Below are 23,977 nucleotides of genomic sequence, written 5' to 3'. Positions count from 1 at the left end.
TGTCAGAGGGCGATTGCTCAGTGGAGTCATCTTCAGATGCCTGGGTGCTGGGCATCATTTCCAGGGGTTACATCCTCGATCTCAGGGGTCCACAGTTTTTCACCACTGCTCTTCCTTGGGATGCGGAGAAGAGGGTGGCATTGGCTCAGGCTATCGTCTCTCCTCTTGGAGGGCATCATTGCTCCAGTTCCACCGCTGAAAAGGAAACTGGGGTTTTACTAAAACTTTTTCAGTTGAGCAGCTCATTCCAGCCAATCTTGAAGCTTCACTCCTTGAACACCAAGTTATTGGTGGATCATTTTCAGATGGAAATTTTTCAGGTCAGTGATCCACAGCATGGAGGGCAACGAGTTTTTGGCCTCCCTACTTGTCAGGAATGCATATGCTTAAGTTCCAATTTTGGCAGGTAATAATTCTCACCTTTGTTTTGCAGTCGGCTCTGATCACTATTAATTCCAGGCCCTACCATTCAGTGTAGCCATGGCTCTGCAAGTTTTTAACCAATATCATGCTTACTACACAGGGAAGGTATCACAATCATACCTTATTTAGACGATCTCCTCATGAAGGCTGATTTGGCTTCACAGTTACAGAAACACCTGCGCATAGTTAATCCTGAACTTTATGAAGTCTTGCATAATCCCTTCAGTGCCTTCAATTCCTGGGGGTGGTTTTCTACACCTCTCTTCAGCAAGTTTTCTTGCTGGAGTCCAAAGCATGGACCCGACAGTCATTGGTCATGATGGTGCTGTCGATGCCTTGTCTGTTGATTTTGTTGTGCATGAAGTTATTGGGCATGATGGCCTCCACCTTCGAGATCTTTCAGTATGCCAGATTCCACTTGCAGGAATTTAAGTGGGAGATTCTTCAATCTTGGACGGGGAGTGCAGCATCCCTCTCCTCTCATTTCTCGTTCTATCCGACAGCACTGGTCAATCTCTCACTTGGCGGCTAGTTTGTGATCATCGCCTCCAGGGTCGATCCTTCGTCACTCCAGATTGGGTCATTATCTCCATGGACACAAGTCTCCTGGGTTGGGGTACTGTAACTTTACATCTTTGTCTCCAAGGCCTTTAGTCATCAAAGACAGCTCTTCCAATGAAAATGCTCGAGCACCGAGCAATCTTTCTGGCTCTCTTGGTAGCGTGGTCCATCCTGGCTGGCCAGCCAGTTCGAATTCAGTGGATCAATGCTAAGACGATGGCCTATGTTAATCATCAGGGAGGCATGAAGAGCGCTACAGCAATGCTAGAGGCAGCCCAAATGCTTTCCTGGGCAGATGCTTTTGTTCCAACACTCTCTCAGCGGTTTTCAAACCGAGAGTGGAAAATTGGGAAGTGGACTTCCTCAGCAAAACCAAGTTTCTACGGGGGAAGTGGTCTCTCAATCCAGAGGTCTTTCAACAGTTGGTTTGGAAGTGGGGCCTACCACAGGTGGTTCTTATGGCCTCTCAACACAACTGCAAAGTTCCCCACTTTTGTTCAAGGGACACGCTGGCTTACGCAGTGGATGCCACAAAGTTACCGTGGGAATTTCATCTAGCATATCTCTTTCCGCCGACCCCTAGCCTATCAAGGTTCATTGGGTGTCAGTAATCCTAGTGGCTCCAGACTGGCCTTGCAGGTCAGTGGGTCCTGAGTGGCGTCTTCCACTTCGAGCAGACCTGCTGCAATAAGGTTGGTTTCTACATGAGGATATTCCTTTGTTGGCTTTAACGGCCTGGCGTTTGAGACGAAGCTTTTAAAAGCTAAAGGTTTTTCTCTCTTGGTGGTCCATACTATGCTGCGAGCTTGGATACAGGTTTCATCATGCATTTACCACTGGGTATGGAAGATCTACATCTTGTGGTGTGAACAGCAAGGGGTCCATACCTTTTAAGTTTCGCTTTTCTTGGCCTTCCTTCAAGGGGATTTGGAGGCCGGACTAAAACTTTGTTCTTTGAAAGTAAAAATTTCAGCCCTGTCTATATTTTTTCAAGTGGCGGTTAGCCCATTTTCCAAACCTTTTTACAGAACGTAATCTGGTCTCAAAGGCTCTGTTTGAGTCTTTGGATTCAGCATTCGTTACTTGGAAGTTGGCATTCATTATGGCTTTTGCCTCAACTTGGCGGGTTTGCAAGCTGTCTTGCATCCGTCTTTTCTCGTATTCTATAACCAATAGAGCAGTTCTCCACACGATTCTGACGTTCCAGCCAAAAGTTGTTTCGGATTTTCACTTAATCCAGGAAATTGTCTTTCCTGACTTTTCGGGACCAGGATCACCCAGCTCTGCTCGATTTCATCCGAGCTTTGTGGATTTACTTGGTAAAGACTTCTCCTGTTTGCCACACAAACTCTCTGCTTGTTCTTTACGATGCACATAAACGTGGTTGGCCGGCTACAAAGCAGACCATTGCACATTGGATCCACACAGTCATCCCTCAAGCTTTTTCTAGTGCGGGGGGACAGGCCGGACTGGGTGTCAGCGCATTCTGTAAGGGCAGTGGTGACCTCCTGGGCAGCACAACATGGGGCTTTGGTGAACAGGTCTTTCATTCAGCTACCTTGTCCTCTGACCAAGCGTTTGCTTGTTTATAGAGTTTTCATATTTTTGCCTCTGGCGATGCCCACTTTAAGCTTACAGTACTCCAGTCAGGCAGCCGGAGCGTTCCCTTCCCTGGGGGCGACTGTTGAACATCCCATGGTCCAGTGTCCCCTAGCCTTGCTGCCAGAGAAAAGAGGATTTTTTGTCACTTACTGTTGAATCCTTTTGTCTTAAGCAGGCTGGGGTACACTGCATTTTCTCCCTCACGCTCAGTCGTGCAAGATTTTGGATCTTGACCATCTTTTCCCTACTGGTTTGTTTTTTGGTTCTAACAGTTTCACTTGGTTACTGCTACTCCTTACCTGACTCTTTTTGAAGTAGCGCTGGCATTATGGGGTTGCAGGGAGAGAAGCTTTGTTTAAATCTACAGTATAGTGCCAACTCCCGCCCCAATCTACAATCCCATGGTCAAGTGTCCACCAGAGCTTAAGAGAAAAGGATTTCATGGTAAGTGACCAAATATCCTCTTATTAAGCACTTATGTATTATGAACTTTACAGTGAATATTTGGGATGTAGTTAGGTTGTCAACAAATGCAATGTTGTCTACATAGTTAATATGTCGACAGTCAACATATCAACACCTGCAACATTTTGACATATGAAATGTCGATACAGTTACAGTGTCTACAATAAAAACATAAGGGTTAGGCTTAAAATTGGGTGTTGACATTATTTACCAGTCAACATTTTGGCCGTCGACAGTTTGTCAGTGTCAACATTTTGCAACTTAACATTGTGAAAGTCGAAATTCTGAAAATGTCGACATTTTGGACCTGATTCTGAGTCAGACGTACTGCTGATGTTAGATGCAGTTGAGTAATTTTTTTCTTCTGCGCATGCATCTAAGTCACACTGTGCATTCACCCAAAGTCTGTGCATACAAAGTTCCAGTTGTGATTGAGATGCACGGCTTCTGAAATGTATTGAAAATGTATTGCACGTTCCTGGGTGGTGACAGGGTGATGGCTCAGTGGACGCATGGTAATGATCGGTTTTATGGGCTGTTATGGGAGTGTCGCGAGCATGTCACTGTAGTGTCTGAAAAATCAAATGTACAATCACTGGCATTGGAGGCCATACTCTGACAGTGAATCTGTATAGTGCATGTTTCCATGGTGCTATCGATGATTGCTCCTAAAGACGCAGCAAATGGTGTTGGTGCATCTAAAGATGCTCAAAGTGGGTGTCTCAGTCCTTGCACATAATGACTGTCAACACTTTAATTGTTAGCAAAATTACCAGACCCGAATATTTAATCAGTAACATCAGTCTGTATGCACGGCATGTTCAGCAATACAAATGTATAATATGCTATTTCTTGCATGTTCATACAATTTAACATATTTGGGAACACTGTTTACCATCAATCATTTGTTCCAGTCACAGCTGCACTGACGGTTTTAATTCCTGAAAACCATTTACCCTCACATAGAGATAGCAGAAATGTGGTCAGAAAGCATTGTATTTTTGGAATTGGCTTCAGTGTGTACTATGCATAAAAAGTGCAAAATCCTCATAAAATTTTAATCATATGATTGTATTATATGAAGAATTTTATGTGTAATGGGTAGTATTACCTGGTATTTGATTCCAACTAATACCTGGGTACATAGAAAATATTCTTCTGTGTGTTTAAAAAAGGATATATGGAGTCTATTTTCATTAATACTTTTTGTTTACTAGATTGCTATTGTTCAGTACAGTGAAGAACCGAGAACAGAATTTCACTTAAACCATCACAAAGACAGGAACTCTATCTTGAAGGCCATTCGAAGCATGCAATATTTTGGAGGCAATACCAAAACAGGTGAGGGTACATGTTATTGTGAAGGAGAGGTTAAGGAGACAAGTTATAACTTTAATGAAACAATGTAAATGATGCATTGCAGGTCCTCTGTTTACTAAGTACAAGAAACCTGGAAATGGAAATATGTGATGTATAACAGTTTTTGTATATTTGTTGTTAAGGAAGAGGTATTGGGCATGTTCTAAAAGAGATGTTTCAAGTGTCTGAAGGGATGAGGCCTACGTCTCCTCACTTGATAGTTCTGGTGACTGATGGAAGATCACAGGACAATGTTATACAGCCATCCAGAGTGGCTCATGTTTTAGGTAATATATTTACTTATGGTTTACCATTTTTATTCAATGTAATCAAATATACAGTACAGTGTACCTGGCCAATGTTTTCTGTATTTCTCTCATTGTACTATATGTATGTACTCTAGAATTGTGTTTAGTATTTGAAATTTACCTCATATCAAACAACTGCTGGGATTGTATAGTGGTGCGTAAAATGCCAAAAGTCATGGCGTAGATGCCTAGTATAGTGTAGGATCCCCTCTAGCCAGACAAAGTGCTGCAACTCGACGTGGCATTGATTTCTCAAGTGGAGAGATGTTGACCCATGCCATCTGGATAGCTTCCCACAGCACCATGATATTTGTAGGTGCAGGATCTTGGGTGTGAATGGGTACCATAAATGCTCGCTTGGGCTCTTGTCAGAAAAATGTGGTGGCTTTACCATTTGTCTGAACTCTCCATGTGGGGGCCACACCATTCATCGTAACTCTTCAGAATGCTCTTCAAACCAATTCTGAACAACTTGGGACTGATGACACGATTGGAATATTTAATCATTGTGGTGGTACATGAAGTCCATGAAGGTTGCAAATGGTAATCAAGCAATGCAACGTAGCGGTTACCAGTCAATGACATGTCAGGTGGACCAGCGGCCCCAGTCCATGCTATGTGAATACACCCCACACCATTATGGAACCACCACCAGCTTGCAAAGTGCTGTATTGGCAACTGGGATCCATGACCTCATGGGGTCTGCACCAAACCCTACCATCAGCCCGAAACTGGAGCTGTGACTCATTGGACCATGCCACATGTTGCCAGTCCTCCAGGCTCCAATTAGTGATGTCACGAGCCCAGGTGAGGGACTGTGTCTAGTATCATAGTGTTACAGGGGAACTCTGGTGGGGCTTCTGCTTCCATATATCATGGAAGCTAAAGAACGCTGTACTGACCTGCTGGATATGTGTCAAGTACCTCCTGCATTGAATGTGGATGTGATTTGAGCTTGTGTTGCTTGTCTGTTACCATGGACAGTTTGGGCCAAACGCTGCTGGCCACTATTATTAAAGACCCTTAATCGGCCACTGAGCTGTCCGCGGTGGGTGGTAATGCCTTCCATGAGGTAATACCAGTACAAACATTATACCATAGATTGAGGAATGTTGAATGTCCGCACAACTTCGGAAATGGAATGTCCCATCTTTCGGGCACCCACTATTATGCTACATTCAAACTCTGATAGTTCACATTGCCTTGCCATGAGCAGTGTAGCTGATGTTCACACTCACTTACAAGATGTTAGATTACAACTAATGCAGGTCTGTGCATTTCCAAAATGTCACAGTATGATGACGCCACCTACAATTACCTTTACATACTGCTATCCCATGACTTTTGGTACTTCAGGATATATATACCTAGTCTACTTTTCAAAAAAAATGTTTTCTTTTTCTTTAGCTTGAGGGGTGTGGTACAAAACTTCGACATACAGAATGTCAACACAAGAATGTCAAATATGTTCTGAATATCAACATTCAGAATCAGGGCTGCCATCAGGGGGGCTTCTGGGACTGGAATCCCGGGCCCATACAGAGAGGAGGCTCAGGTGGCAGTGGTGTGGATTGGCGCCAGGCTGCCAGCTGTTTACAGCTGACACACCGGCAGACAGCCATGAAGAGACAGCGCTGGCGGCTTTTAAAATTTTGTGCTGGTCGCAAATCAATCGGGGCCCGCGGACTGATAGCAAATAGGAGTGGTCGTCTGATTGGCTGCTGGTCTGCAAGCTCCGATTGACTCGCGGCTGGTGACAAATTCGAAATATCGCTGGCGCTGTCTCTCCATGGCTGTCTACCGGTGAACCAGCTGTAACCAGCTCATTGCCCTGTGCCAATCCACACTGCTGCCACCCGGGCTCATACAGTCCACCTGCAGGCAGAGAGATGTGAGTGGGTACCATGCACCTCACTCCCAATCCCCTTTCCTAGTCTGCACTCCCCACCACCAAATGTCAGTCCCCTCTGCCCCACAAATATTTCTCCTGCTGCATTTCAGCTCTTCCCATTTTCCTGCCCTCTCTTTCCGCCAATCACATTGTCCTTTGTGTGGCTGTCAGTCAAGGTGCAATCTACGTCTCAGACTCTCTAGCAGTCTATGTGTACAGTATGTCAATATTTCTGGCTGTCTATGTGTCTATGAATGTATCAGGCTGCCTATCTCAGCCTTTTTCTGTCTCCAGCTGTCTAAGTTTCCATGTACAACCTCAGGTCCTGCCATGCCTCTCTTTCCCGGGGATTGCCTATTTTGTCAGTCCCAGGCCCCACAATGTCTGATGGCAGCCCTGTTCAGAATGTTGACATGGGTGAGAGATTCGACATGCCAAATGTTGACTTTCTCAGTCGACATTGTCAGAATATCGACATTGTGAATGTTGACTGTCGGATTGTCAATAATGAGGTGTTCCACTGATGTGCTAAGTAACTCTAATCTTAGCCTAGCCCTAAGCCTAACACTAACTCTAAAATCTGTAAAAATGTGTCAGATATTCACAAGGGTATATTTACTAAAGTGAGGGTTTTTAGAAGTGGAGATGTTGCCCATAGCAACCAATCACATTCTACTTAACATTTATCTAGCACCTTCTAGAAGATAATAGCTAGAATCTGATTGGTTGCTACGGGCAACATCTCCACTTCTAAAAACCCACACTTTAGTAAATATATTCCACAATATCAACATTATGACATGTTGACCTATTGACATGTTGGCAATCTATCATTGTCAACATTGTGAATGCCGTCATGTTGAATGACAACATTCTGAATGTATACCAGCCTGAAGAAATCTCCCAATGTAAAATTTTAAATAAAATGGAAATTATTTTTCAGGAATCCGCATGATTGCTGTGGGGGTTGGTGCAGCGGATATTGATGAGCTGAGAAGTATCATGATGCACCGTAATCTGGATAATATCTTCTTTGTCAGCTCATTCGATGACTTCCCTTTGATTGTACACGAGCTGATAGAAACCATTTGCTCTGAAAGTGAAAGGCCAGTTAAAGTACAACCTGCAGAGGTAAACGCCAGGTGGTGTTCTTCATCATGCGCCATATTAAAACACTAATCCCCTAGGGGTCTAGTTACTAAGCCTTGGATGGAGATAAAGTCAACGGAGATAAGGTACCAGCCAACCAGCTCCTAACTGTCATTTTTCAAACACAGCCTGTGACATAACAGATAGAAGCTGATTGGCTCATACTTTATCTCCGTTGACTTTATCTCCATCCAAGGCTTAGTAAATAAACCATTAGTGAGCAGAAATGGTGCTGTGCGCAAACCTGCCCTGTGATTCGGTACAACCAGACACTTGCTTTTTTTTTAATAAATAGTACTAGCACACATATGTTTAGAATCGAATTGGCTCCTTCTGTTTACAATACATTAGCAACCATAGAACCATGTTATTGATTAAATTAATTAAAATAAAACATGCTTTTTACACCAATAATCATCAATTACTATGCCCACGTTCAGTTAGTAGCTACAATACACTTAGGGCCTGATTCAGTACAAATTGCAACTGCGATTACGCACGCAGTCTCACTGCGAAGATATATTAATCCATTGCGATCGCTATGCCATCGCAGCACAACATAGGGACGCCCACACATTCGTAATACTTACATACATCTGTAATACTTAGCAAGACTGTGAAACCATCGGTAACATTGAATACAATCACAGCCTCATGCACACTTGCACAAGCTCTGACCTTACTCAGGAATTGCTAACCTCATCGCACGCAAGGAGGGCCTGATTCAGCAAGGATCGCTAATGCGATCGTGGCAGAAAGCGCGTAAGTTCTAATGCAAAATTATGCAAATGACTACGATCGCAATGTCACTGCAGCACAACATAAAGACGCCCACTTCCCTTTACTCACATCTGTAATACCTGGCAAGTCTGCGAAAACATCGATACCATCGAGTACCATCAGAGCCTCATGCACAATTAAGGCAGGTCAGACCTCACTCACAAAACTGGTAAACTTCCTGTCTGCATCTAGAACTCAGGCTGTGTATGCCATCGCAGGGCCTTAATTCTGCTCACCCCTGTAACAGCGTTGAAACGCACTGGCACGCCTGCGTTTTGCCAACCACCCCCCCATCACCACCCCCAAATGTTACTTCCTGTCAATCACTCTGCGATGGGTCTGCGTAGTCACCGTGATCGCAATTCTGATCATAGTGGCTGTTTCGCACTCACACACTGCGATGCATACGCATGCGCAGAACGCAACAATTGACCGGGTGCGTGCGTTTTTGCACTTGCAATCCTTGCTGAATCAGGCCCTGAGTATACAAGCTGCGTATAGCATCACAGTGGTTAATTTATGCACGCCCCTGCAAAGGCGTTCAAGCACACTGGTACGCTTGCATTTCACCGACCACCCCCCATCACCACCCCCTAACGGTACTTCCTGTCAATCACTCTGTGATGGGTCTGCGTAGTCACTGCGATCGCAGTCCCGATCGAAGTGGAGTGTTCACGCACACGCACTGTGATGCATACACATGTGCAGAATGCAACAATCGACCGAATGCATGCGCAATCGCAGTTGTGATCCTTGCTGAATCAGGCCCTTAGTGCAATACAAGGTTATGAACACTACATTAATACTGGTGGATGTCAAATTTATGCAACTGAAATAAAGAAAATAATTTCCATAATGTTCTACCTATTTTAGAACTAGTTTATTAAGGTTTCATTTCTGAGACAGAAAATGGCAGCTTATACAGGTGATATTCTTACAGTCACACTGATGAATGGAGGGATAACCTGGATCGGAATATTAGCATTGTGGCAGCACCTATTGTATCACCATAGAGGAATACACTATAGATCTCCAAGCTGGACTTCTGATGCATCCCTATATATGAAACCAAGTCCAAAACAATCTCTCCTGCAATACACTGTATCATAGTCGGACTGGCCCACAGGGGTACAGGGGAAATCCCCAGTGGGCCCCATTACCTGAGGGCCTACCTCCTCTTCTAGGGGTCAGGTTCCAGACTGTGCACTAAAATTATACATTTTAACTATATTAGATGGTCAATTGCTGGAGCAAGACAGCTGGTGAACATGGGTGCTTGGTTTGCTTCAATAGAAACTACACCACTCATGACTGACCAAACCCCTTAAGCATGAGCCCTACAACTGCATTTTCCTGGTTGGCCCTTTATGCCCCAGTATGTTTCCCTTACACCAGGAAGGTGTAGAGAAATACCCTGGATAGGAGGTAGAGAAGTAGATAGGAGGAGGTAAAGCAATACCCTGGATAGCCATCAGATTCAGAGCCGTAACTAAACTTTTTGGTGCCCTGTGCCAGAAAGAGCATTGGCGTCCCCCAATTTTTTAAATAGGGAGATAACACACCCGAAAAAAGGGTCATGGCCTCCTCAGGAAGGGCCAGGGAAGAGATAGGGGAGGCCAGCAGTTGCTGTGGATAAAATAAGAAGAAGCTACAAGTGAGAATGATAATAAACAGAAAATTTTACAGTCCCGAACAGCGCCCCCTGCCTTGCGGTGCCCTGTGCCATGGCACAGTTTGCACTACCCTAGTTACGGCCCTGATCAGATTGGCAGGGATAGGATGAGGATAGGAGTAAATTACAGTACATCTAATAGCAAATAGTACAAAGCCAACCACTGGTAACATTACTTTCACACATCGCCCTTTTTCTATTACAGTACTGCATCCTAAAGTAATAGGGAAAACTGTTGTTCTAAACAAAAGTATAGGTACAGGTTGAGTCTCCCATATCCAAATATTCCGAAATACGGAATATTCCGAAATACGGAATTTTTTTGGCTTGACTGAAATAATGAAACCTTTGATTTTTGATGGATCAATGTACACAAACTTGGTCTAAGGCACAAATTATTAAAAATATTGCATAAAATTATCTTCAGGCTGTGTGTATAGGGTGTATATGAAACATAACTGAATTTTATGTATGTACACAAACTTTGCTTGAGCCACAAAATTATTGAAAATATTGTATAAAATGACCTGCAGGCTGTGTGTATAAGGTGTATATAACACATAAATGCATTCTGTGTGTATATTTGGGTCCCATTCCCAAGATATTTCATTATGATATGCAAATATTCCAAAATACAGAATATTCCGTTATCCAAAATACCCCTGGTCCCAAGCATTTTGGATATCGGAGACTCAACCTGTATAAACTTGGAACATAAATTAAATACAGTTTACTGAGCAGGGATGAACTCGGCAATGACTAGGAGTAATCGGGTGGCAGGCTACTCTGACAAGTGTCACTCCATTTTAATGTCAGTGTGCTGTTGTTCTGAGACCTAAATGGAGCAAATTCTTAAAATAATGTATTTTAAATTTCACATTAAAGGTAACCCAAAAGTAGATTATTGGAATCCAGTAGTCAGCCCAACCCACAAATTCTATAATAGGGACTATCTGCATATATCTATATGATCAGAACCATACAGTATATTTCCAATAACTCCTGCCATCCTATTCCCATTTAGTTTTACTTTATTCTAGTTAGTTGTAGCATAAAGAAATAACAAACATATTCCAAGATAATCCTGGGATTAGTATAACATCTACTGATACAAGGTAACATTATGAATAATAAAGTATAGTTCAAATGTGGAAACTGCATGAACTAAAATGTAACTAAAACACAGGCACAGGCATTATTTTGAAACCGTGAAAACTATTCACCTGAATTGCATATTTATGTGTACAAATGCGCCTACTTGTCCAACTAGAACATTTTAAGGTGCACATCGATTTCATTGCTTCATGATATAAATATGAATTCAGTTTTTCAAGGGTTGCGGATACAACTGAATATGTGAAATTTCCAACCTCCAACAGTATGACCACTCCTTTTATTAATGGAAACTTTTAAAACTTTTAAATTACTGCTTAATTTAGTTTAATTTGTATCTTAAATTAAATGGATCAAACCGTGCCTAAAAATGCTTCCCATTCAAGTAATAATCTTTGCCATCTCCAAAATGCAAAAGTTCAGACGTAAGGCAAAAAAGGCTGTGCTGTCTCCTGTAATACAGAGGAATGACCAAAGGAATGCGCCCTCCTACTTCTTTATGCTGGTGCAAAAGTAAGCGCACTATTGTACCTAATCAGCATTCAGTAAGGAATAGCTCTGATCTGCCCATCTTCAGTCTTTGGATAGGGAAAACTTTTGCATCCTACCAAACTCTTCCATCTTGGCCTGAAATGCCCTTCCCAAAAACAGGTTTGTGAAGTCAGAAAAGAGCATCTGGGCTGTGGTTTTGGACTTTTCGGGTTGTAAACAGCCATTAGTGTTAATTAGAACCCTCACACTAAAGCGGCCAACCTTGTATTACTGACTTACAGCAGGTTATAAAGTCTACAGGAAACTGACTATGTTTATTTTTGCAGTATGTCGATCCGGAGCCAGAAATGCCAGAGGAGAATCCTGAGCTGCCAGTGGGACCGTGCCAATCAATATGTCCAAAAGTAATATTTATTTCTAGCTTACATTATATTCCATACTTATCACAATGACTTTCAAATGCGTTCTGCATTATGCACTTTATATAAAATGAGTTTATTTCAGATTTTGCAAGAATCATGTATTTACAGATTCCTATTCCCAAGGCACAGTTATTACATTTGTCTGCATAGCACCTGCTGTGTCTATGGTCCCCATACACTAGTATGGGGACCAAATTCATCAAGCTCTGAATATACAATATTTTCAGAGCTTGATCGCGGGAGCATTCATTCCTACCGCACTCCTGCTCCTTCCCTATGGGAACGAATCTCAGGTTGCAAAGGGGGATCCCTCCGCCCTTGTCCGGCTCCTTCTGCCAGACGCTTTGTGCGCCTTTGTGAACCCTAGTTCATGCAGGCGCACTAGCACTGCAAAGTCAGACTTGGCAGTGATAATTTTAATTGCTACGATAGTAGCAGTGAAAACAATGATGAATTGCTCCAGCACTCACCGCGTGTAGGAATGTTAATTATTGAGGGTCACCCAGTCCCCGATAATTAACATAATGAATATGCCCCTAAATCTTTTACTAAAATAAATTCTCCCCTACACATATTATGTTACCAATTTATTAGCCCCCTACATGCAGGGTGATCCTCTTCTTTCTCCTGCTTTTATTCATTTAGGGAAAAAATATATAATCTCAGGAAAGGCTTTCTTCCTGCTTTTTGAATGACAGGATGGGCATACTGGCAGGTAGTAATCCATACAGAGCAGTCTGGCTCCAATTGGTCCGAGCATGGGAAAGCCACAATGTATTGTTTAGTGATGGTTACACCCCTGATAGCACAATGTCGTTTATTGATAAAATGTGCCATTTGTCGTCTGTTGCTGTATGTAACATACATGCCTGCTCTCCCAGTAATCAGGTGGCACTCCCGCCCCCCCCCCCCTGAAAAGCAGGCAAGTCTCCCGTCTACCCTCCACGGACACCCTGCACCTCCCACACAAACACCTGCAGCGGGGAGTGACAGTGACACAATTTGCATGCTCACAAGGCCAGTAATCCCAGCATTGTGTGGCAGGGCCAAAATGACACGATGGTCACGTACCCTGCTCCGCCCCTAATGTCATGTAATATCCCTGGCCACGCCCCCTATGCAATGCCACGGCCCCCCGCTATGCCGACCTGGCTGCCCCCTCCCAAGCTTGGTATGTGAGTTATAATTGAATAGTAGCACTGAGATAAAATTCTGAGATAAAAATACATTTTACATAAAGAGCAATGGAAGAAAATATTTTTGTGGCAATTAGTTTTTGTATCAATTACAGAATAATAAAATAATATATTTTTTTTCTTTTTCAGGGACAAAAAGGAGAAAAGGTGAGAGACACTTAGATTTTGTTAGTATTATATTTTCAAAGGTTGGTGTTACTAGGTGCAATGTGTGGCCCTAATGAATATGGCGTTGAAATATAATATGAATGATTATTTAACCTTTGGTGACCATGAAGTTTTCTTTTGCTGTGCCCTATGTATACTGTGTGTTTCTCAGCATAATATGATGGCTACACACTCCTGAGTGCTCAGATCTCTCATATTTTTGATACAGGAATAAAAGAAAAACGTATGATGTTACAATTTTTTGATATGTAGTCAAAACGTAGACAATTAAAATGTCGACACCAAAATCACAACATGGTCAAAATGACAACATGGACATAAGGTCGACAGTTAAAATGTAGACAGTCAAAATGTTGACCGGGTCAAAATGTAGGCAGTCAAAATGTAGACACAGTTAAAATGTTGATAGCCACAATGTGGACAGTCATAATAAAATGACATAGCCGCACCTGACAGCTGATGTCTGAGACGCTTCTAAAAGACAGCATTTTAGAGCTCATGGTATAGACATTACAGTATAGGAGCAGTGAAATAGTTCAATATAAGAAAATAAAATGTGTGGGGTTCCCACCAAATGAATAAACAGTTCCAGACCTCTGAACCTGGCCTGGTTTTGGAAAATAGGGGGTTCCCCTATTTTTCCAATAACCAACACCGGACTGGACCATGAAGCATAGGGTCCCCTGGCATAATGTTAAATAGCCTCAAACTAGTCAGCCCAGGGCTGGAATCCCTCTGAAAGTTAAAATCCCAAATATACAATGGGGTTCCCCTTCCCAAGGGACATCCAGAGCTATTCCTCACATCCTTCATGGCTGTGAGTGCTGGGTTAATGGAACTGAAAAGTTCCAACAAGCTTGCCCCAGCATGATGGCACTTGTACAAGTGCCAGTATGGTTATTTGGGGGGGACCCACACATTTTTTTTTCTTAAATGTAACTATTAAAGTTAACTATTCTGCTGCTCCTACGCTGCAGCAGCTAAGTCCCCGGCTTTTAACAGCATCTGAAACAACGGCCATCAGGTGCAGCTGTGTCATTTTATTATGACTGTCGATATTATGACTGTTTACGTTTTGGTTGTCGACCTGATTTGTCTACATTTTAACTGTCGACTCATATTGACTGTCTACATATTGATTGTAGACATATGGTCCATATCAATATTTTGGTTGTCAAAATAATGTACCTGTCGACATTATGGTGTCTATATTTTGATTGTCTAAATTTTGACTGTCTAAGTCAATGGTTCCCAAACTTTTTTGAATCACGGCACCCTAGAGTATCATCATTGTTTTCATGGCACCCCTAAGCCAAAAGTTTGTTATTGAGAAATTCAGAAACAAATTATTAAGTAAATTGTGCTTACCTGTCATCCTTAGGTTCAGTTATGTGGTGGTGGACAGAGCTGTACTTCTGTTTGTCCACATATTTTATGTTTTTGTTTCTTACATTGACCATAAATAATTTGATTTGGTGCTGGACGACCAATCTGAGGCGCCCCTGCAAGTGTCCCGAGGCACCCCAGGGTGCCACGGCACACAGTTTGGGAACCACTGGTCTAAGTAATATACTGTCAATCATACAATGGCAAAAATATACTTAATGATATTAAATAACCCCTATCTGTCTTCATAATGCTTTGGCATTTAATAGTTCAACAGTCTTCTGTATAATATCTGTAGAAGGATGTATTTGGTGATCGTGTCTCGGTGTATTACATTCTTACCATGAAGCAACCATCATTTTTGTTTATTTTTTCCAATATGGTTTTCAGAATTAACTTGATAAGCAGTTTTCAAAAAAGTGACCTCATAATTTCTATTCTTAGTTGTTTGTGCTTAGTGCACTAAAATTGTTATTAGACTTTACTTCCAATAAGGCGACCTTGGTAATAAGTGGTAAGAACCATTATCACATTTTGTCTTATTATGAAATATATAGAGGCCCATTAGACAGTTTGCAGGCTTGTGACAAGAATATATGCAGAACTAACTAATGCCAAATAATGATATTCTACTTTTTTATTATACAGGGTGAAAAAGGCCCCCCAAGGGAGTCTGTAAGTTTATGATTTTATTAGCTTGCTACATATATATGTTATATTATAGAACATATTAGAGGTATTGTTGATGATAGATTACCACTAACGATACAGACTTCCAATGAATACATATTTATTAAGGATCTTTGAGGACCCCCAGGAGCAGGGTGCCACACTTCGCAGATATGCCGATCCCAATAATTTTTTGGTCAGGATAGGCAACATGTTGGATTTCCAGATGCCCAGACCTAGGCGTCAGTGGATTGGGGAATTGTGGAAATCAGTTGCTTATTTGTATGTACAGTATGTATGTATGTGTGGGCTTTACTAATAAAAAATACTTTTCTCTTTTCTTCAAAATAAATATTTTTATTTTCTTTTTGTGATTTTACTATCATGAAACAAACCATTTAGTTATAAAGATTTTGGAGGCTCATATATATTTTCCTGGGAGGTACTGTACAGTAGAGTTTTGAATGTCTCAAATGAATTAGTGAAGCAGAGGACTTTATATCTAGCCCTATGAGGTGAAATAATAATAATAAAACTAATAACCAGGATCGCCATCTAATGTTAAAGGCTGAAACTTCTCTAAATTTTAAAAATAAACATACATTTTCCTGACCTGCATGTGTATACATAATGGTGTCTTTAGGATCATTTTATTGATATTGTGTCTCTTTTTGAAGACTTTTACAGGTTTACAGTCCGGAGCACTTGATATCTTTAACATGAATTCAAAAGGAGAGAAAGGAGAACGAGTAAGTACATGTTATAGAGAAGACCATAAAAATTAAATCAATTTGCACAAATCCAGATATTCAGAATTTAGTAAGCAAACCTATGCTAATTGTATCCCTATATACATAAAAAGGAACTACAGTACTTTCACAAGAACAGCACAAAGTATACAGTAAGCAATATGAGTCCTGCAGATTTATTTAATATTTTGATCAGCAAATACAACATAGACTGTACATTGACCTACACTATTTTGTTATGTTACATCTTACCCTCCTGCATAACCTCGCTTCCCACAATTTTATTATCAATTTATGGCACAACTATCTCCTCTAGCCCCAGAGTGTACTGTCCTGGAGTTATCCTGGACTCTTCCCTCTCCTTCAAACCACACATTCAGCACCTCTTGCAGTACAGCCATTTCCACCTAAAACATATTCCTGGATCAGACCCTTTCTCACCCAGGATGCTACTAAAGCCCTGATCCACTTACTGGTCATCTACCGACTGAACTATTGTAACCTCCACCTATCTGGCCTTCCTGACTCCCACCTCTCTTCACTCCAATCTTTCCTCAATATTGCTTGGCTCATCTTCCTTTCCAAACATTCTACATGTTCCTCCCCTCTCCTACAAGCCCTACACTGGCTCCCTTACTCTTTACAACCCAATTACACTCATTTACAAAGCCCTCACCCAATCTACTCCCATTTACATTTCTGACATCATCTCCCTTCACACTTCGCTCAACAAATGCATGCCACCTCTCCTGCCAACTGGTTACTTTCTCCCACTACCGCCTACAAGATTTTGCCTGTGCTGCTCCCTACAGTATCTCTGGAACTCTCTCCCTTTCCCTATTAGACTCTCCACCTCTCTACAAATAGTCAAGCAGGCTTTTAAAACCCACTTCAACAAAGCCTTCCAGCTCTCTTCCTAACGCGCTGCTAAATCATTATTTCTCCCGGTCTACACCATCTGTGTCATGCCTGTTTGTCTGCCCCTCCCCTTTAGAATGTAAGCTCTCACAAGCAGGGCCCTCTTCCCTCATGTGCTTCTCCATACTTATACTTACTCCCCACAAGGGCACCTATCAAACACTTCATTACTTACGCCCAGCTGCTCATTTTAATTGTTTTGATAGATTATGCAGTAATGTGTATAAACCATGTCCTTGTCCCGCATTCTTTTGTACTGTAAGTCACTTGTTCACTTATTTGTTTAAGTACTTTGTATGGCTATGTGGAGCACTTATGGCACCATATTAATATATGATAATAATAATATATGCCACACTGCAGACATACATATATTCTGGTCTTACCTATACTACAAATGGACAAAACAAACTTTAAATGGTACGGATTTCTGTCTAAAGCTTGTTATTGGTCTACACTGTACACACTACACAAATCACAATATGCACTACTCTATATTATAATTTGCGCTATAGAATAAAATACATTACACTGATAAAAATATTTACTGAACTGTCCAGAGACTTTGTACAAGTATCTACAGCTAGTTTTATGACCAGCACAAAATAAACAAAACATACAAGTAAATCCTGGCCTCTCTCAGAGTGGAGAGACCTAACACCCATCTCACAAAACAGAAGTCTTTAGCACAGCACTTACATTCAGTAATCGCAGTGTCTCTCAACAGGCAATGAAAGACTGACACACCAAAACCAGGGACATATATATCTCCCCTTGACAATCTTTCCAGTGTTTTTGTCACAGTATATACAGTAAAATATATACACTCACTGGATTTATACGCACAGTCACACAATTTACATAATATGCTTGTCTAAATGTAAATGTCTGCTTTGCAGCCATGCTTTCTTAAACAGCCAGACAGCTCTCCAGACTTGTTACCTAGGGAAACACTCTGTGGTTTAACTTATCTTGCTGTAGAGGGTGGGCTGTGTGGACTGGCATACACAGGCAGCTAAGTACCGCAGCCGCACCAAATTCACTCTTCTCTTTCTTTACTGTCTTGTGGGCATGTTTCTCGTTGACAGCCATAGACTTCTCCTCCCTCCTATCTCCATTGACACCCTCCTTCTGCTTCCAGGTGGTTTAGCTTGCCTGGTGGGTCCTGGCTTCCAGTAGCAGGTGCTGGCGGGAGATGTAGTCTCTACTGCCTTTGCAGTGGCACTAAATTCTCATCCTAATCAGCTAATTGGTTGATCAGGAATTGACTGCATGGGAGGCGGGGTGCATTGGGGCCTCCCATAATACCCCTTTGTCACCGGGCCAAGCTTTGGAGTAGCTTGTCTGCTGTGCATTCACGGCTATTGGATTTCTTCTCTACAAAAACAAATTAAAAAATGTAGGCTGTAGTAGGCTACAATGGTGTTAGCTATCGAGAACAAGCTTGGTAACTTTGGACATTTTTTTAGTCAGCATAGCAAGCCAGTGTATGTTGACTGCTTTTCAAATCAAATATCATGGGAGGTAAGAACACTGGTGTTAGTATTAAAAATTTTATAACTAAATTTAGTTATAACATCTGTGTGACTTACAGTATTATACAATAACTTTACATACATGAAAAGTTTATTTATCCTGTATTATATTTGGAGTTTAGTGTTTTCTGTAGAGGTCTCTGATCATGTTCTCAGCTTCTCGCCATATGTATTTTACTGTCTTACAACTCCTGCAGATATGCTTGATGCTTCCGTTCTCATCAAACCCTACATTGTTATAACATTATGCCATTTGTTTAGGGTATCCCTGGCCAAGATGGTGTTCCTGGCCTGCCAGGGCGTCCTGGCCGAACAGGCCCTCCAGGTCCTCCTGGCCTGATGGTAAGTAACAATCCTACTATGTGTGCGCATGCGGGTGATACATACATACAATACATACATACATACATACAATACATGTTTTCACATGTGATATAGAAAAATAATAAACCAGAGTCTGAAAAAGACCCAATGGGGCCCTGTGGCATTATATTAGCAATCATGCAACCCAACTTAAAAACAAAAACAAAACCAAATAGATCCGGATTTGAGTAATCTGGGCCCCACAGTACCCAATAGGCTCTAGGTTCCTAATAGATGATCTGATTCTGCTGTATACCCATGTGTACTTGTACAACTACATCAGTGTGACTACAATATACAGTAAGATGACCTGGGCAAAACATTGCTTTAACATCACACACAGGTACCAAAGTATTTTATCAATTTATGCATTTATATTATTTGTACTATTAGCACTTAAAATTTAGAAAACTGTAAAAGATGATTTTCAGTCACTTTGATTATAGTTCTCATTGATTATAGAAAATTAAAATATAATATCTGGATGTAAACAAAACTGGAACAAAATAATAATAATAATAATAATAATAATAATAATAATAATAATAATAATAATAATAATGTGCATCATTTTTCTTCTTAGGGTCATAAAGGTTTTCAAGGTGACATTGTAAGTACTTCAAATAAGAAAAGTATGTAAAATACAACATAACACACTATTTGTTAATATTACAACTAAATGCTAGAGAGTTAAGTAACTATAAAACATTTGCATCATTTTATAAAGTATGACAGAGGTGAAGAGCATAGTATCATTCATTTCCTGAGTTACAGTAGGTGGTGCTTCTTTTGATATCGTTGATTATAGCAAAGTGTTTAATTTTATGTCCAGCTATTATCAATACAATCTTACTACTCACATAAAGCTACCATACATGAATATTTTTTTTGATTCAATAATGCAGAGAATGTATCTTCTTTATACATTCTTAATGGGGTTGACTTTTTATTTCTATGAAGTTAAACTACAGCTATTGGTAAGAAATGATCCTCTACTTACTGTATCCATACAATGGCAATATTCAATCAAGCATGCTACATATCTTTATGATTATTTTAGGGTCCTCAAGGATACCCAGGACAGCCAGGACCAAAAGGGGACAGAGTAAGTATATATTATATATATATAGACTAGGGATGTGCAGGCTCGGTTCTACTCGGTTCTGTTCGGTTCTTTTTAAAAAGAACCGAACGGAACCGAGTAGAACCGAGCCTGCACATCCCTAATATAGACACACATGGGTTTTACATGGCCAATCAGCTGCACGAGCCTAGATCACCATGCGCAAAAACGCTCTCTAGAATGCCAAAAACGCTCTCTAGAATGCCAAAAACGCTCTCTGGAATGACAAAAATGTTCTCTGGAATGACAAATCATGCTTCAACACTTGGCAGCCTGGTGAACAAAGTTTGGTTAGGTAAATGCTAGGACAGAGGGCCTGATTCACTACAGATCGCTACTGCGATCGCAACTGCGATTACACATGCAGACCCTCTGCGAAAATATGCTAATGTGTGCAATCGCAATGCTGTCGCAGCCCAACATAAAGATGCCCACTTCCCCTTACTCACATCCGTAATACTTTGCAAGTCAGCGACACCATTGGTAACATAGATTTCCATCGGAGCCTCACGCACAATTACAACAGGTCTGACCTTACTCAGAATTTGCTAACCTCATCGCACGCAGTGTAAGCTCAAGCTGCGTATGCCATCGCAGTGGCTAATTTATGCACGCCTGTGTCTTCCTCCTACCACACCCCTGTTACCACCCCCAAATGCTCACTCTGCGATAGGTCTGCGTGGTCTCTGCGATCGCAGTGCCATCGCAGTGGAGCCTTCGTGCACTGCTATGCATACGCAACATCGTCCATCTGCATGCATAATCGCAATAGCGATCCTTGCTGAATCAGGCCCAGTTTTCCTATTCAAATAAATTCTACCAATTGTACTGCATGTTGGAGGAGGAATAATGGTTTGGTGCTGTTTTTCATTGTTTGGCTTGAGGCCCTGATTCAGAGCCGGACGCTCTGACAGAGCGCTCGCTCTGAATCAGGACCGGGCTATTTTTTTTGAGCGGTCTCCTGGCCACTCACATAGCTGTGGGTGACCACCCACAGCTATAGCGAGCAGCCAGGAAGATGGTCGCGATGGTCAAGACCATCAAGACCATCGGGCTTGCGACGAGACCCTTGTGGTAGGGTCTCCTTGCCGCAAGCCCCAGAGAGCTTTCGGATCTAACAGAGCCGAAAGTTCTCCCACTGACATCACTTGTGATGTCAGTGGGGCCGGCCCCAGATGATAGGCGTTCCCATGGGAACGCCTCCGTCTGGGCAGCCACGCCCCCGGCCCGCCCACCAAAGGGTGCGTGCTGTCACTCAACATCGATAGCACGCTCCCTTTGGTACGAGACCTGGAGAGACGGAGTGCCCGTCGCTATTCGGGTCTCACGCATGCGTACGACTGAGCCGCCTCTCTGTTCACTTTATCTCTGTTCACTTTATCTCTCTAAAAGGCTTAATACATAAATCTCTAATGCTCTTATGACTGAATAGATGAATAGGTGAATCCCGGCAGCCACATTCCAAAATCTAGGGAAAAACCTTCCCAGAAGAGGGAAACTGCTGTAGCATTATAGTCAAAGCAGCATCCTTTTTAATTCATGTCCATGCTTTTGGAATGAGATGTTCAACAAGCACATATGGGTGTAATGTTCAGGTGTCCATTTATATGTTTAGCCACACAATGTACCATAGAGGTATTGATATACTGTAGCCTATCGGGGTGGTGTTCACAATAGTTATCAGGTGGAATGTGAAAGCGACCGTTAGGCCACAGAGAGTCTTTAACCAGGATGCTGGTTTATTGATATCAACGGGGTAGCAGTGTTAACACAGTGGTATCAGTGGTAAACAGAATAGCGGTATTGCAATAGTTCAGAGCGGTATTTAGGTGCCTCACCTCAGGAACTAAGTACTATGCATATGCACAGTACTGTGACACTCTACACAGTAAAGATGGCACCAGCTGCACATGAGCAGTAGCCTTCTGGTGATGTCATCAGGTCAGAGGTATCACCTCCCTCTGACTCTGGGCCCTAACACCCTGCATGTATAGTAGAGAGAGAGAAGAAATAGTGGTGTAGTACACTGCTCTCTATCAAAAGGTGGATGCACAATGTTTACCAGCTGGGTGAAGAATGAATCATGAGCAGAAATAACTGGTTTGCTTTAGTATCTGCAAAGTTTTGATGTTGTCATTATTCTCCAACTTATACATTTTGTGCTTAGTGGAAAGATTAGCAAATGTAACCCACATGCACCCAGAGAAAGTGACGCCTTCATATGGATCCCTATATTGAGTCTGAATGATGGGGCATGGAGGAATAATGATTTGGGGCAGGTTTTCATTGTTTGGCCTAGGGAAGGGAAAACCTAATGTTGCTGCATAAATTTGGAAGACAATCACTATGGCAAAAACACATAAGCAATGCTCTCTTTACACAAGTTAGGTCAGGAGCATTTCCTATTCTGTCCTAATGGACGATACAGTTTATCCTACAGATGTACTTTTTTTGCCAGCAGTGGTAAGGAAGTCATTATTCTTTATATAGTACTCTTCTATCACAGGAGCAGGCGAATCAGTAGGCAACATGATATCTCTTCCTCTGAATATAACTAAAGATATTAGTGGGTAAAAGATTCTCTATTAATAATTCACGTGTAGTAACTGCCAGGAATCCAGTAGATGTTATGTATCCTGTGCAGTCACTGCTAGTTAGGCACTGCTTTCTACAGAGGTGCAGAGTCTAAGAGAGTGCAAGTATAGGCTTCTCTGCTGCCACCACACAGGTCGCAGCCCCTACAACAAGCACTGAGCATGGCTGGCAGTGTCAGAAAAGGATTCGACAAGGAGGATGTATGAATAGTCAACTGAAAAGAGTCTTGAGGCACCAAAACAACAGAGTATAGAGCAGCAGACTTAAATAAAGCATGAGGCATCAGATCTGAAGATAATATAGCTGAGTGTTATGAGGCACTAGGATGTTTGAAGGTAGTACATATCTGTGTCATGAAATACAAGGCACCAGGAAGATTGAAGATAGTACAGCTGACTGTGATGTAGCACCAGGAGTCAAAAATTCCAGAATGGAAACACAAAGATGCCAGAGAGCCAAAGGTTTTGACTGCAAACTATACAAAACAAAGTTGTGGCAGTTAGGGAAAACCATAACCAGCATTATATAAGAGATAATTTGCATTGGACTGTCTAATGTCAGTGGTTACCATGGTTTTGAAAAGAGACTTGTAATGCAGCATGTCACCACTAGAGGAAGTCCATCCAGAATGAGATGCCTTCCAATGAAAGGAACCAACAGTCCCAATCAGAGGAAGTCATGACAGCCTGAGCCACGAATGCTGAATACTTATCAGAAGCACAGAGTCCATAATCCCCACTGGATAAAGAGCACACCGGCCCCTGAATCTGGAAAGTGACACCTGGACTTCGGGTCTGATATGTGGCAGCAATCTCATTTACCAGAAGCTCCCCCCTTTACCTTGTTTCTGTGATAATAGAGTGGCTGGAGAGGTACAATTAGTACTCTTCTGTAGAAGTTCTCTAGAAGTCACTGGGGTCTATTCAGCAAGTAATATTTTACTTAAATCATGTGGAAACATATTTAATTATCTTCTGTTAGTGCCGACTTCTACAACAACATCGCATTGTGGTGAGCACGTCATCTAGAGTGATTAAC

At 41.9% G+C, this 23,977-nt stretch overlaps 1 protein-coding gene across 3 annotated transcripts in view; it reads left to right on the top strand.

The window, feature by feature from the left end:
- LOC148529144 (uncharacterized) overlaps positions 1–23,977 on the top strand; it is a 486,130-nt gene that overhangs the window by 149,946 nt on the left and 312,207 nt on the right. For all 3 annotated transcript variants that reach the window (XM_088468693.1, XM_088468692.1, XM_088468691.1), the window contains exons 23-32: positions 4,269–4,392; positions 4,554–4,697; positions 7,553–7,740; positions 12,142–12,219; positions 13,563–13,580; positions 15,636–15,662; positions 16,334–16,405; positions 19,120–19,200; positions 19,805–19,831; positions 20,282–20,326. In XM_088468693.1, coding sequence (XP_088324819.1) covers positions 4,269–4,392; positions 4,554–4,697; positions 7,553–7,740; positions 12,142–12,219; positions 13,563–13,580; positions 15,636–15,662; positions 16,334–16,405; positions 19,120–19,200; positions 19,805–19,831; positions 20,282–20,326 — 804 coding nt within the window. The remainder of the gene's footprint in view (positions 1–4,268; positions 4,393–4,553; positions 4,698–7,552; positions 7,741–12,141; positions 12,220–13,562; positions 13,581–15,635; positions 15,663–16,333; positions 16,406–19,119; positions 19,201–19,804; positions 19,832–20,281; positions 20,327–23,977) is intronic.

The sequence above is a fragment of the Taudactylus pleione genome, unplaced genomic scaffold (genome assembly GCF_031769625.1).
Source record: "Taudactylus pleione unplaced genomic scaffold, aTauple2 ptg000086l, whole genome shotgun sequence".
Taxonomy (NCBI): domain Eukaryota; kingdom Metazoa; phylum Chordata; class Amphibia; order Anura; family Myobatrachidae; genus Taudactylus; species Taudactylus pleione.
The sequence above is the reverse complement of the archived record's forward strand: the minus strand, read 5'-3'. Positions and strand labels throughout refer to the sequence as shown.